The following is a 14,546-nucleotide window of genomic DNA, read 5'->3' as shown; positions in this document are numbered from 1 at the left end:
AATCAAACGTTGTGTCGAGAGAAGTTTTCGACTGTTACGGCATTGAAACATAATCAATGCCGTAACAGTCAAAAACTTCTCTGGACACAAGTGGCAGCTGAAATCAACCATTTTGTGAAGGCGACATGCAAAAATTAAAAAAAAAAAACTGTGAGAAACCCACAACCGGACTATGCTTGAAAGCAGTCGTGGCTATTTTGATAGCCCCTTCAAACTACCACAGAAAGCTGTTGATCGTTTCTCTTGTACTTCTGGATCTTCCCGTCATGGAAGAAACTCTTTGGCGATCGAAGAAAGCAGCGAGGTTGTTAAGACACGCAAGACGTCTGCAATGCGGTCTAACTACCCAACAGATGAACTTGCATTTGCAACCCAAATGAAATTACGTGAGGATGGTAAAGAAGATGCAGCGTTCATTGTAAAACAGGCAACGCAAACAACTCCGACAAGAGCCGTGAAAATGGGTTCGGCTCTGCAGTCATCCAAAAATGGCTTTGTACCCAATTCGGAGACGGAAGCTCTTGCGTTAATATTGGATCTTAATTTATCGAAAGACCAATACGAAAAGCTTCGTAATGGAGCTCTGGATCGGAATGTGCCTTTGTATCCGTCCTACTACAAAGTGCTGCAAACTAAAAAGTGCTGTTCGTCTGCAGAAGTGAAACTAAAGGATCTCTTGGAGCACACAAAAATAAGGATTGTTGATGCAAATGCGTGCATGCTGGAAAAGTTTAGTGATGACGAATTGGAGAAAATGATGATTAAGTGGGGATTTGATTACACAACTGGATTAAGTGAACACAAGCAAGCACTTGACGATGATGACGGAACTAAATCCGATGCAAATATGTTTGTTACATCCATTGTGCCGATCAAATTGGAATCAAATGGGAACATTTTCTGATCCTCTCATCAGCAGCCTTAGAGCATCTCGAGACAAGCCGATTAATGACCTCTGTAGCGATGCGAAATACATGCTTGATGTGGAAGAGAAAGATGAAAATGTTTTTGATAACAATATTTTGTAACCTTTGTTAATATTTTTGAAATATTTATATATACATGCATACAATGATGTATAACGTAATACGTTAAATCATTTAATTATAATATAATAGCTAACTGAAAATTATATATTACCTTCAAGTAGACTACTGTGATTTATGATTATGGCAATTACTCTGATGTCCGTGGTCAAGACCTTTTTGAAATGCAAAATAATCAGCGAGGATACTAAAATGGACAAATGATTCAATGGAATTTGAGATCACTTTTGAACAAGCTTTCATCCTATTCAAGATTCACCTGCCGGATTTTACCGGATTTTTGTCTGTGAGGGCACAAAATATGTAAAAAAAAATTTTACTAAATTTGTGAATAACTCAGTCTGTGTAATCGATAACTTTTGGACGTCTTGAACAAAGTTTTGTATTGTGATAAAATACATATATTTGTTGAACATTATAGTCTTCTAAAACCTATAGTTTTTTATATATGTTATAAAAAGTGAAAAAAATTAAATTTTGTTGAACAGTCATATTAAACGCTACGTATCTCAAAAACTAAGGAATATAGAGGATTTGTGTGTTGAGCAAAGATTTTTGTAGTAAAATTATCTACAACTTTGCTCAAGACACCACATACCTATCTTGTAAATGTAAAAAGTTAGATTTTGCAGCGCCGCCTGTGATGGAGTTCCGAACTAAAACCTATCACTAGTCTTTGCGCCTTATTTTATGCAAAAACTCTTTTAAAGACATCATAGTGAAAAAACCAACATTGAAGGTGTTGGCGCGCTCCTTGGCACCAAGGCGGTGAATTCTCCTCGTCAAGGCGGAAAACAAGCAGAATCGAGTCAGTTGGTCGACCAGTCCAGCGAATGCGGTTTCGAAAGCGGCAGAATAAAAGGAGGACAAGTTTTAACTTTTTATCTTTTATTCTCCTATATTAACCGTGTGCAATACAAAAATTAACTCAGCTCATTCACTTTTTTTTTTTTTTTTTTTTTTTACTTAAAATGATCTTTATTTCTTGTGTTTGTGTGGTTTACATTTATGAATTTTTTCAAGTGACACAGATGCGTCTTTTCAACTTTAGTTCATTTGAGATATTAATTATTATTTACAGTTACTAGTCCTATCAGGCCTATTTTAAAGTATGACCACCTTGGTGGGATTGGTTTGATTTGAATTGGAAAAAGGAGACTACTTATAACTACTATTTACAACTACAACTAACCTACAACTACTATATGCACCTAACCTACTATATACAAGTTGCTTATCAAAGCATGTTCTGATAAATTACATTTTTCTGCAAATTTAGTCTTAATTTCGTTAATTCTTGAATCTATTTTGGCAATTCCTGCCTCTTCGTGTAAATTTGTTATTCTAGTGTCGAAAGGACGATCAAGAACCATCCTCAGCACTCTATTTTGTGCGACCTGAATTTTGTTCCTGTGAGTCTGTGCACATGATTCCCACACCGGAGCTGCGTAGAGGATCGCAGGTGCTATGATTTGTTTGTAGACGGCCAGTTTGTTTACCCTTGAGAGGCGAGATCTGCGGCAAATCAGCGGATACAGACACCTAACCAAGGCAGAACACTTGACTACTGTTTTCTCTACATGCGAACGGAAGAGGAGCTTTTCATCAAACAACATCCCGAGATAGGTAACTTCGGCGGACCACTCAACCCTTGTGCCATCCATGATTACAGTACAAGATGGAGCCGGTTTCAGTTTGGGCGATTGCCGATGGAGGAACATGATCGCTTGTGTTTTGGAGGCATTGATTTTGATTTTCCACATGGTGGCATAATCAGCAAAGGCGTTAAGGCATCGTTGAAGTTTGTTCGTTATTTCGCGAGGCATCCTTCCTTTGACGGCTATTGCGGTATCATCTGCGAACAGGAAAAACACGCAACCGTCACCGAGGGGAGGAATGTCGGAAGTGTAAATGCTGTAAAGCAAGGGGCCCAGCAGACTGCCTTGCGGGACTCCTGCTGGGATGGAAAACGTGTCTGAAAGACAACCATTCAACGATACCTTAAACGACCTTTGCTGAAGGTAGTTTCGGGTGATTTTAACCAGATGTAATGGGAAGTTGAAGTTACAAAGCTTGTACACAAGTCCGTCATGCCAAACATTGTCAAACGCCTTTTCAACGTCTAACAAGGCCATGGCTGTGGACTTGGATACAGCTTTGTTACTTCGGATGTTATTCATCACCCGTACTAGCTGATGATTGGTAGAGTGCCCCTTTCTGAATCCAAACTGTTCCGGAAGGAGAATGTTGCTTTCCTCCACAAACTTGAGCAAACGATTGAGAATGAGTTTCTCGAACAATTTGCTCAGCGCTGAAAGGAGGCTGATTGGTCTGTAGCTTGAAGACAATGTTGGATCCTTACCGGGTTTGCGGATTGGTATGATTTTTGCTACTTTCCAGATGTTTGGAAAGTAGTGCAGTTCCAAACATCTGTTGAAGATAGCGGTTAGAAGAGACTGCACTTTCATGCTGAGTCTCTTCAAGATCAAGTTGAATATGCCGTCAAACCCGGGGGCCTTCATGTTCTTGGTGCATTTCAGCGCTGAGCAAATTTGTTGTACTGTAATCATATCCACCGGAGGCACGACACAAGGGGAGGCATCTAGGTTTTGAACGCATTGCGCAACCTGATCTTCGAGCGGACTTTGGATAGACGAGCCAAGCAAATGCGATGAAGCGACATGCTCGCCGATCGCATTTGCTTTCTCCTGTGGGGTGATTAAAAGCCGATCGTCATCATTTTCGACTCTGAGAGGTGGAACGGGTTTGGGATGAGTTTTCAGCACCTTGGCTACCTTCCAGAATGGACGGGAGCGGTCATCCAGATTCTGGACAACACGCCCGAAACTTTCATTTCGGAGTGAGTCCATTCTGGAAGCAATCTGCCTGTTCAGATCGGCCATTTCACGTTTCCTCGCTAGATCTCCAGTCCTCTGAAACTGGCGTCTACGCACATTTCTCAAGCGAATCAGTAATTGGGTGTGGGAATCAATGGAAACAAACTTACCCCTCACAGGAACTTGTCGAACACACGTCTCGTCAGCCACGGATATGGCCTGGTGGAGCCCTTCCAGTGCCCGGTCGATGTCCTCTACGGTGTCAAGTGGCGGATTTTCATCGATGTTTCTGTCGACCACATGCCCAAACTGCACCCAGTTGACATGATGGTAGTCTTTGCGCAGGCTTTGAGCAGGTTCCACGTGGGTGCCGACTTCAGCCACCACCGGTTGATGGTCGGAACTGAGATCGTTGATCGCCATCGGTTTGGATAGTCCAATGTTCGATAGAAAAAAGTCCAACGTGGAAGGGTTTCCCGCCGGAGAGATGAATGTCGGTTCATCAGGGAATTTCACTGTATACAGCCCATGCTGCGAGTGGTCGAAGAGCAGACGTCCGTTCTGATTCCGCTGATAGTTCCGCCATGCTTCGTGGCGGGCATTTAAATCGCCCCCAATGACGAACCGTGAGCTCGTGCGAGTGATGGTGGTCAGATCATGCTTGAATTGGATGCCTAATCCATTACTGGCAGCACACTGACGAGGGCAGTATACTGCGACGAACCGGACGTTTCCGGTTGGTGATTCCACCTCGACACTAAGGGCCTCGATGATAGAAGTGCGAATATGCGGCAGCGTGCAGAACTTGATTCCTTTCTTGATGATGATCGCAACACCACCCCCCCTGGAGTCAATACGATCAAGCCGGATAATGTGGTGATCAGGCAACCAAAAGCTGTCACCGGATTTAAGATGGGTCTCTGTTAGGAGGCCCACGTCGATACTATGCTTGCGGAGGAAGTCAGCAAGCTCGAGTCTTTTTGCTCTTACAGAGCATGCGTTCCATGTGACGACAGTTATCGGTTTAGACACCATACTGAATAATAAACTTACCGAGCACTTGGATCTGTTCGGGCTTGCTGCGGCACTGGCGAAGAGCGCTGGTCATGTCGACGAAAATCTTCATCAGCTCATCCGCAGAGAAGAGATCGGGATTGGCGTTTTGTGCTGGTGGTTGTCTCCAGAATCCAGGGGGGGATGGAGAGCTTTGTCCAGCTGAGGCACCAGACGTTTCTTGGCGGGGGCCGGATTGCACCCGTGGATTTGCTTGACCGTGTTGCGTAGCAGGAAGAGGCGGGAAATCCTCCAGTCTGAATGCCGGCGTATTTTCCTTCTTTCGTCCTGGTTGATTTCTTGTGGACGCCTGCTTTCGGATCCGTTTGAAATCTTCGCGTTTGGGGCACTGTTTGTCGGACCCTTGATGAGCGCCATTACAGTTGGCGCATTTGGCCGCTTCCGACTCGTCGACAACACACTCGGAGGAGATATGGTTTTGGGCGCATTTTCCACAGCGCGGCTTGACGAAGCAGTTTCGGGTGCCGTGCCCGAAATTCAGGCAACGTTGACACTGGGTGACGTCGTGACGGCCGCCACGGTATGGCTCCCATCGGACAATGATGGAATTGATGGAGCGGATAGCCTTCAACGCATTGAGCGTCACCGTTCCCTTCTGGAAATGCACCAGGAAAAGACAATCTGGATACCTTTTGACGTTCTCGTCCCTCCTTGTCATCCGGAAGACGGCAGTTGGGGCCAGCTTGTAGCGGTTCTTGATTTCCGCTTCAATCAGCTTCGGGTCAAAATTCGGTAGACCCCTGATGACGACCTTGAATGGTTTCTCGCCGGGAATGTCGTGGGTGAAAAATTCCACCTTGGTAGTCCTCAGGTGGGCAACGACCAAGTCATACTCCGCTTTCGTGCGGAGCATAACCTTGGTGCCGACTCTGCCCAACTTGAATTCGGCTTTAACGCCCAGCGAAGCCAGATCTGCGATGAGATCGTTAAGATGGGCATTTTTTACTACCAACGGAGGTAGCTTTACTTTTGCCGTGCTTGTGTCGGCAACGTCACCGAAATCTCCGACATCACTACCGTTTGTCGCAGTAGCATCGCCGCGAGAAATCGTGCAATCGGACTGGCTCCGATTCTTCTTCCTCTTCTTGCTGCGCTTTCCTTTTGCAGCTGGCTGGGTATGCTCATCGATGGGAAGAACAGCAAACCTATTCGATGTGGACACACCGGAGCTTCCTTCACCGGCGTCCTGGTCCTTCACCGGGCTTCGCGAGCGATGCTTCCCCATTTCGGGGCACACACACACGCGCGACAAATCACGTACGAAAGAGCGCGAACACTATCTCAAAAAATATCTTTCCGAACAACTCACGAGAGCGAGCTTAAACCGAACTAAACTGCTTGCCGTTCAAGCAGAGAATCCTATCCATGGAGCTCATTCACGAATGGGCTGCTTTATTTATACTTATTCACCGATCCGACAACGTACAATGGGAGGAGCGTTGCGCGCTATTCTACGGTTTCTTCTTGTAGGTTGCCTTTGTTGGTGTGCGTCGCTTCTACTGCTGCCGCTGCTTCTGTTGGTGTGCGTCGTTTGGTTTCATTTGGCAGTCTTTCCGGAGCGAACGGTTCGGTCGCGAACATATTCCCCCCAGGCTGGGAAGAATTCACTGAATCGATGTTTTGGTCGTCATTGTCAGCAATCGGAAGGACGGATAATTTGGATACCGCTCGTCTATAGATGGAACCTTCGACGTTGATGTCTACCGCTCGCACCAAATTGTCGGAACCTGGGTAAATCTGGACGACCTTTCCCATCTTCCAACATTGCGGTGGGATATCCTTCTGCTCAAGCAGCACGATCATACCAGGGCGAATGTTTGGTTGTCTTTGGCGGTTTTTCCCCCTCAGTTGCAGGTTCAACAAGTAGTCCCGGCTCCATTGTCTCCAGAACTGCTCACGGAGGTACTGTAGATACTGCCATCTTGACAGGCGATTGGTTGGTATCTCATTGTAGCTAGGCTCCGGCGTGGCTATCAGAGGACGGCCAATCAAAAAATGGCCAGGTGTCAAAATTTCGTCGTCTGGATCTGGTGTTGAACAGAGAGGCCGGGAATTCATTATAGCCTCCACTTGGCTAAGGACTGTAGCATACTCTTCAAAAGTCAATTTGGCGTTTTTTAGAGTCCTCTTCAGGTGATACTTAGCGGTCTTCACTGCGCTCTCCCAGAGGCCGCCAAAATTAGGAGCTTCCGGTGGGATAAATTTCCAGGAGATCTCTTTTGGCTGGCAGAAGGATGCTATCTCGTCAACGGCATTGCGGCTGCGAAAGAGGAGATATAGATCATGTAATTCGGATTTGGCTCCCTTAAAGTTGGAGCCATTATCTGAAAAGACCTCTCGGCAAATGCCCCGTCGGCTGACGAAGCGCTGAAGTGCAGCTAGGAACGCGGCGGTAGAGATGTCGGAAACTAATTCCAAATGGACAGCTTTCGTTGACATGCAGATAAACACCGCGATGTAGGCCTTGACAATTTTCGGTTTGTGACGACCTTCCTTGACAAATACTGGTCCGGCATAGTCAATGCCAGTTTTCAAAAACGGTTCAGCGGGTGTTACTCGGCAGGGCGGCAGATTTCCCATCAGTTGAATAGAACCTTTAGGCTTCGACCGGAAACATGTGATGCAGCTTCTGGTAATCTTCCTGACGGACGACCTTCCATCCAGCAACCAAAAACGTGATCGGAGAGCGGCCAATAGGGCAGTTGGACCAACATGCAGGTTCTCTTCGTGGTATGTACGGATGATTTGATCGGTGATCGGATGTTTAGGAAGTAATAGTGGATGCTTGGTTTCAAAAGGTAGCAGGGAATGTTGAAGCCTTCCTCCAACGCGCAGCACTCCATCGTTGTAAATCGGATTCAGAGCAGCAATTTTCTTACACGGTTCGTTGGATGTCACACGATGAATTTCGTCACCCAGAGATTCAAGCTGAATGACCCTTACAATCAGCTGTAAAGCCGAGCGTAGTTCTTGGATTGTAGGATGACGTTGGAGGACTCGTTCGTTGCGAGATTTCAGTCGACAGTTACGGATAAATCGCTGGACCAACGCGATTACCCGTTGAAGCTTTCTGAACGAGCTGAACCTAGAAAATACTTCCATCTTCTCCTCGTTAACGACTGGAATGGCGGTTACATTTACCTTTTTCAACTCCGGAAGATCTTCATCTGCGATGTCATCGGGAAGTTCCGACTGGTACTGGGCGGTGCTTAGAAATGTCGGCCCATTCCACCAAAGTTCATTGGTGCTCAGGGCGTGTGGAAATTGACCTCTGGATACTAAATCTGCTGGGTTTTGTTTCGATTTGATGTACTTCCACGTGTAGCCTTCGGTGCTCTTCAAAATCTCTGCTACGCGGTTGCGCACAAACACTTCAAGGGATGATAACGGCTTCCGCAACCAGGCAAGTACCACCTGACTGTCGCACCACAGAACAACTTGCGATACATCTAGTTGAAGGGAGTCCAGCACTTTTACGAGCAGCCGGGCGAGTAGCCGGGCACCGAGTAATTCTTTGCGTGGAATGCTCAATTCAGCTATCGGGGTGACCTTGGACTTGCTGCACAGCATGTTGAGTCGAGCCATACCATTCGGTAGGATACAGCGAATATAAATGACCGCTCCGTAAGCAGCCGCCGAGGCGTCGGAGAAGCCATGGATTTCGATGGTGGTGGCATCAGAAGAAATGGTGCATCGAGGAATCTTGATTTCGCTTACCAGGAGTAGGGCTTCACGGAATTGTTTCCAGGATTGTAGAAGTTCTCCTTCCAACGGAGTATCCCACGGGAGACCGGATCTCCAAATCTTCTGCATGATCATTTTGGCGATAATGGTTACCGGCGTCACAAGACCCAGTGGATCGAACAGTCTGCCAATTTCAGATAACACCGTTCGCTTCGTAGGATGGCTTGCTTCTCGATCGGTTTGATTGGTGCTGAACACAAATTCATCTCGTTGTGGGCTCCAGATCAATCCCAATGTCTTCATAACGTCGATTGAGGTGTTGTCCAGACGTACTAATTTCTCACGGTCGGCTTCTGGAACGTTTTCCAGAACTTCTGTTGTGTTAGAACTCCATTTGTGGACCGGGAATCCACCTCGTTCAAGTAGCTGTTGAATTTGGGTTTGACTTGCGATGGCTTCCTCTACGGTGTTCGCACCTGAGATGACATCATCGACGTAACAATCTAGGCGGATGATTCGTGCAGCGAGTGGAAATGAGTCGCCTTCATCGTCACAGAGCTGTATCAAACATCTGGTCGCCAAGAATGGGGCTGCAGCTGTCCCGTAAGTAACGGTTGTGAGTTCCAGGACACGGAGGGGTTCTTCCGGGCTTGACCGCCAGAAAATTCGTTGGAAACACGCGTGAAGTAGTGCCATGCGTATCTGTCGAAACATTTTTGAAACGTCAGCAGTGAATACTATCCTATATTTCCGAAAACGTAACAGGATACTGAAGATGTCGCTTTGCAGTGTTGCTCCAACTAGAAGAACGTCGTTCAATGACTTCTCGGACCGGGATGCCTTGGCAGAGGCGTCGAAAACAACTCGAATTTTAGTTGTCGAACTCGATGGACGTAGGATGGCTTGATGCGGGAGATAATACACTCGTTGATTGGGAATATCATCGGCTTCGTTCACCTCTTGACAATGCCCCAATGCTTCATACTCATCGATGAATCGACAATACTGTTGCTTTAGCTCCGGATTTTTCTTGAATCTTCGCTCTAACGAAAGGAACCGATGCATGGCCAAGTTTCGGTTGTCTCCTAGCTCGTGCACCGATTCGCGGAATGGCAAACTCACCTCATATCTGCCGGTCTCATCTCGACGATGGGTAGACTGGAATACTTTTTCGCACTCATCTTGCTCGCTGGGTTGTGTTACTGACTCAGAGATCTCTTCCAGCTCCCAGAATTGGCGAAGGACTTCAGAAATAGGATCCGTCAGGGCAGCTAGACACTGCTGGGAGGTTGACACGTCGTCGATGTCTCCTGCAACTACCCATCCTAAATGGGTTTCTTGTAGTTCAGGTAACTTATCACTCAGTTGAATACGGCCCGTCTTTAGCAATTGCAAAAAATGGGAGATACCGATTAGCATATCGATATCGGAAGGAGTGTGGAAGTTGGGGTCTGCCATAAGTAGATCGGTGTCGATTGGCCACGCCGAAACGTTGATTTTCGTTGCTGGAATCGCTCCCGTTATCTCAGGAACTACGAGGCATTCGATAGTAGCACAGAAATCGGAATGCCTGGACTCCACTTTCACCATCATCTTCTCCTTGGCGTAGGTTTTGGACCCACCTATTCCAGCGATGGGTACATGTGCAGGTCGTCTTTCGGTGGCCAAGCGGTCAGCCATTGCCTTGGATAGGAAGTTGACTTGCGAGCCGCTATCCAACAGAACACGGCAGGGAGTTGTCCATCCACGAGAATCCTTGATTTGCACCACAGCGGTCATGAGCATAACGGTTTTGGCAGCTTTAGAATGGTTACACGACGCAACAGTTTCGGTGACTCGTTGAGACTCCGAGTGGTTCTCGGAAGAGGTTTGGCAAGCTGGTTCTTCATTTTGGATGGTTGGTGCTACCTCCACTGTATTCGAATCTGCTTCTTCATGCAACAGAGTGTGGTGTCTTCTCTGGCAGCGAGAGCACGTCTTTTTGGATGAACAATCAATGGCTCGATGACCAGGGCGAAGGCAGTTGAAACAGATTCTCAACTCCTTCACTTTTTCACTCCGTTGAGCCAGTGACATTTGATGGAACTTCGGGCATTCGAAATGGCGATGGTAGCCACTACATACCTGGCAGGAACTGCTGGAGGTCACAGTCGTTGCAGCGTGGGCTTTCTGGTTAGTTGGTTTCGAACCCTGTTGTTGCCTTGGAAATGGCTCTTTTGCCGTCATCTGGTGCCGGTTTTGGAACCTTTCCAACACCTGGCATTCGCTTCGAAGAAAGGCCACAGTTTCTTGGTACTGGGGCAGCTTGGCATGCTGCTGTGTCCTCTCCCATAACTGGAGTGTTTGATCGTCCAATCGTGAAGTGAGGATCTTCGTGAGGATTAGACCAGATAGTTCATCAACTTCCAGTCCCTGGTACTCGAGACCGCCAACATGACGGATGAATGTCTTCACTAGCTCGAGTAAATCTTTATGGTTGCGGGTGGTCATCGGTTTCATCTCGAGCAAACCTTCGAGATGCGTATCGACGATTACTCGTGGGTTTTCGTACTGGTCACTGAGCTGTTGCCAGGTTTGCTTGAAGTTGTTGTCAACGATCATTTTTGCCGTAATCCAACCGGAGGCATCACCCGTTAGCGCCTTATCGAGATGATGCAGCTTAACTGCATCCGAATCGGCGCTCCGTCCGACAATATCCTCAAACATCATCCGAAATTTCGGCCAATTCTCTACCTTCCCGTCGAATGTGGGAACTGGAGCTCGCAGTGATTGCTGCTGGATGATCACGGATTGATTTACACCTCTAGCACCGGGAGGGGAAATGGTTTCGGTGAGCAGTTCAAGCAAGGCAAGCGTGTTGGTATGGAGAGCGTCGAAAATATCCAAAGCATCATCTTCCAGTTCAATCTCATTGGAGGGTGTGGAAGCAACTATTGATTGGTGAATTGAAATGAACTCGTTGTAATGAAGTTCAAGCTTTTTCGAAAACACTTTCAAGAGCGATGCACAAATTTTACTTGGAGTATCCTCAGCTTCTTCAAGTGTGCGACTTATCGTTGTCACCTTTGCCTGAATTTGGCGACGCTGGTGAACTAATGCTGCCTTGGCATCATCTTCTGCCTCCTGCTTGGTAGACTTTCTCGTTTTCGGCATTTTGATCCACTTTTTCCACACTAGAATTCAATGTCGACACGACACTGGTTGGTTATCCGGTTCGGTAGGACCATATATTGGCGCGCTCCTTGGCACCAAGGCGGTGAATTCTCCTCGTCAAGGCGGAAAACAAGCAGAATCGAGTCAGTTGGTCGACCAGTCCAGCGAATGCGGTTTCGAAAGCGGCAGAATAAAAGGAGGACAAGTTTTAACTTTTTATCTTTTATTCTCCTATATTAACCGTGTGCAATACAAAAATTAACTCAGCTCATTCACGAATGGGCTGCTTTATTTATACTTATTCACCGATCCGACAACGTACAATGGGAGGAGCGTTGCGCGCTATTCTACGGTTTCTTCTTGTAGGTTGCCTTTGTTGGTGTGCGTCGCTTCTACTGCTGCCGCTGCTTCTGTTGGTGTGCGTCGTTTGGTTTCATTTGGCAGTCTTTCCGGAGCGAACGGTTCGGTCGCGAACAGAAGGCGCAAATAAAAAAGTTCGTGATATTGAGCATTCAAACCACTGTGCACCGGCGGAATATGGCTGTATAATATAGTTAGCCAACATACAGTTTATAAAATTATTTTATAAGGCTTCCAACGACCACATTACAGAATCTGTAATTTATTATCTGCTTATTTTTTCGTTGGGTAGTTGCTAGTTAAGTGGCCGCTCCAAGAACCTGCCGTGAAGAATTCTGTAATCCTATTATTTTCGTGCATAAAACTGAAGATTGAACACCTCATTGGATATCCATTTCAACCCATTATAATCTTACAACGGAACTCACCACAGCTGACCAATCGAATGTGCAACGATTGCATAATGCAATCGTATCTTTTATGGCCGGGGTTTTATTGATCACTCCAGCGGCTATCTCCGTGAATTAACACTGCGATAACCCTGATTGCATTTGATTCGATTTGAGTGGCAAAACGCCGCCGGCATACATCCACATTTCAGCTTAGTTACTTGATTATCTATACCGAGCCGAAATGAACAGGTACCCACCTGGAAGGTAAGTGGCGAAGCATTAGTAGGAGGATGTAATCTCATTTTATCGCTCACTTTAGACCGGAAACGCACTACGGCAAGTCTTTGTCTGTGAGTATGTCGGGATGGGCCACAAACTAACAACAAGGCGACCGGCAAATGATGATGTGAAAGTGGACTAACTACATCCCGTTCGCCACGTCCTCTAGTAAGCCGCAAGTGAAACAAAGCTATCTAATTAAAAACTTTTGTCATTTAATTATCACACGGCTTCCTGACTAGCTGTGCACGTGGCTCGACTAAGAGTTTCAAGAGTTTCTCTCTCCCACGCTTCCTTGCAGGGCTTTAACGCACATTCTGGGTTTATTAGTATTGAGCACTAATGGGTCAAAAGAAGAAAGTTTTGTACGTGTAGACGTCGTTATCCGATTATGGACGGACATAAGGTTAAATGCACTCCTCAATTGCGCAGCACGTTCATAACCAAGGCCATCAGAAGCAATTTAACTGAAAGCAGCAGCTGATGTTTCAGAGATTTATATGCTTAAGGAATCAGGAATTCTACCCCCAGAGCAAAAGATTTTTCCGCAAGACAATCATATTTCCTTATTGAAAGAGATCACTCTCTCCGCACGATGCCAGCCACCCATGACCTACCTGACTCCGTTCGGGAAAGCGAGATTTGGTATTCAAGCACCGTTTTCCTGCTCTGCACATCCACGTGCATTCAGGAGCTTGATTTTGTTCGTTTTACCTACACTACTACAGTGCACTAGCCTTACGTTTTGAGTATGATTTATGCTCACATTCCACACATTAGCCTTGCCTTGCCTTGCTTTGCTCCCCAACGAAGGGGAACACCCGGAGTCAGCTTGTTTACTTTCGGAAAGAATTATTGAATATACGAATTCTGCATTTTCAGCGATTCCTTGCACTGCTGCTCCGCTTCTTTGCAGTTTGAAGCAACTTGCAGCAAGGATAAAAGTGCATTATTCCTCCGCTGCTGTCAGGATGTTTGTCTGTGCGGCGTAAACGCTATTGCTGCTCACAGACAGGTGGATGAGATGGTGCCAGGGCTTCAGTATGGAAACGAGTTGTATTTATTGAGCGGCTGGAGATTAAAGATATTGGCGTTTGTGAAGGGATTAAGAAGCGGCGGAAGTATTATGTGCCTCAGATTTTTGGCGTTCTTCTCGAGTAGGGCATGGAAACCACAAGTACCGTCGGTGGGCCAATTTAGGGAGTGACACAAATAATACAATCCAACGCTATTGGGACTACTGATAGTGCACCCCGGGCAAAACGACCGCTGGGGTTTTTCATTGCTATTTTACTCTTAATTCTCGGATTTCTCGCATCACTTTTCAAATGGTCCTAAGTAACAAATGTAAACAAATCGAGTTAAGCAATACAAACTATTTCTCTTCTATCATTGTGAGTTGTTAGTCAAGTTGTTGAATGGCAATCAGAAAATTGGAGTTTCGTCAGTTTATAGAAAAATAAAACAGATGAAACCATTTCATTATCAGCAATGTTATCAGCAAAAGTGCAAAGCTAAAATTATACATCTTAACTTGACGTTCGGATGAGCTTTTTACCCGGAGGTTGGCGTGGTTTCTGAAAAAGAAAAGGAGAGAGGAGAGTGTTAATAAACATACAGTGACTCTTTTTTTTTTTTTTTTCATCTCTCAGTGCCATACCCCAATCGCTGGAATCGGATTCTTCCTGATTGTAGATTTCAAGTAACTTTTTGTGAAATGC

General features: G+C 46.0%; 1 protein-coding gene across 1 annotated transcript; it reads right to left on the bottom strand.

Annotated features, from left to right (window-relative positions):
* Positions 1-6,403: 6,403 nt before the first annotated feature.
* Positions 6,404-11,794, bottom strand: LOC135699690 (uncharacterized). Its single transcript, XM_065219981.1, has one exon. The coding sequence runs from the start codon at positions 11,792-11,794 to the stop codon at positions 6,404-6,406; it is 5,391 nt and encodes a 1,796-aa protein (XP_065076053.1).
* Between the last annotated feature and the right edge of the window lie 2,752 nt (positions 11,795-14,546).

This window comes from Ochlerotatus camptorhynchus, unplaced genomic scaffold (assembly GCF_037179485.1).
Source record: "Ochlerotatus camptorhynchus isolate MF236.1 unplaced genomic scaffold, CSIRO-AGI_Acam_v1.1 ptg000114l, whole genome shotgun sequence".
NCBI lineage: Eukaryota > Metazoa > Arthropoda > Insecta > Diptera > Culicidae > Ochlerotatus > Ochlerotatus camptorhynchus.
The sequence above is the reverse complement of the archived record's forward strand: the minus strand, read 5'-3'. Positions and strand labels throughout refer to the sequence as shown.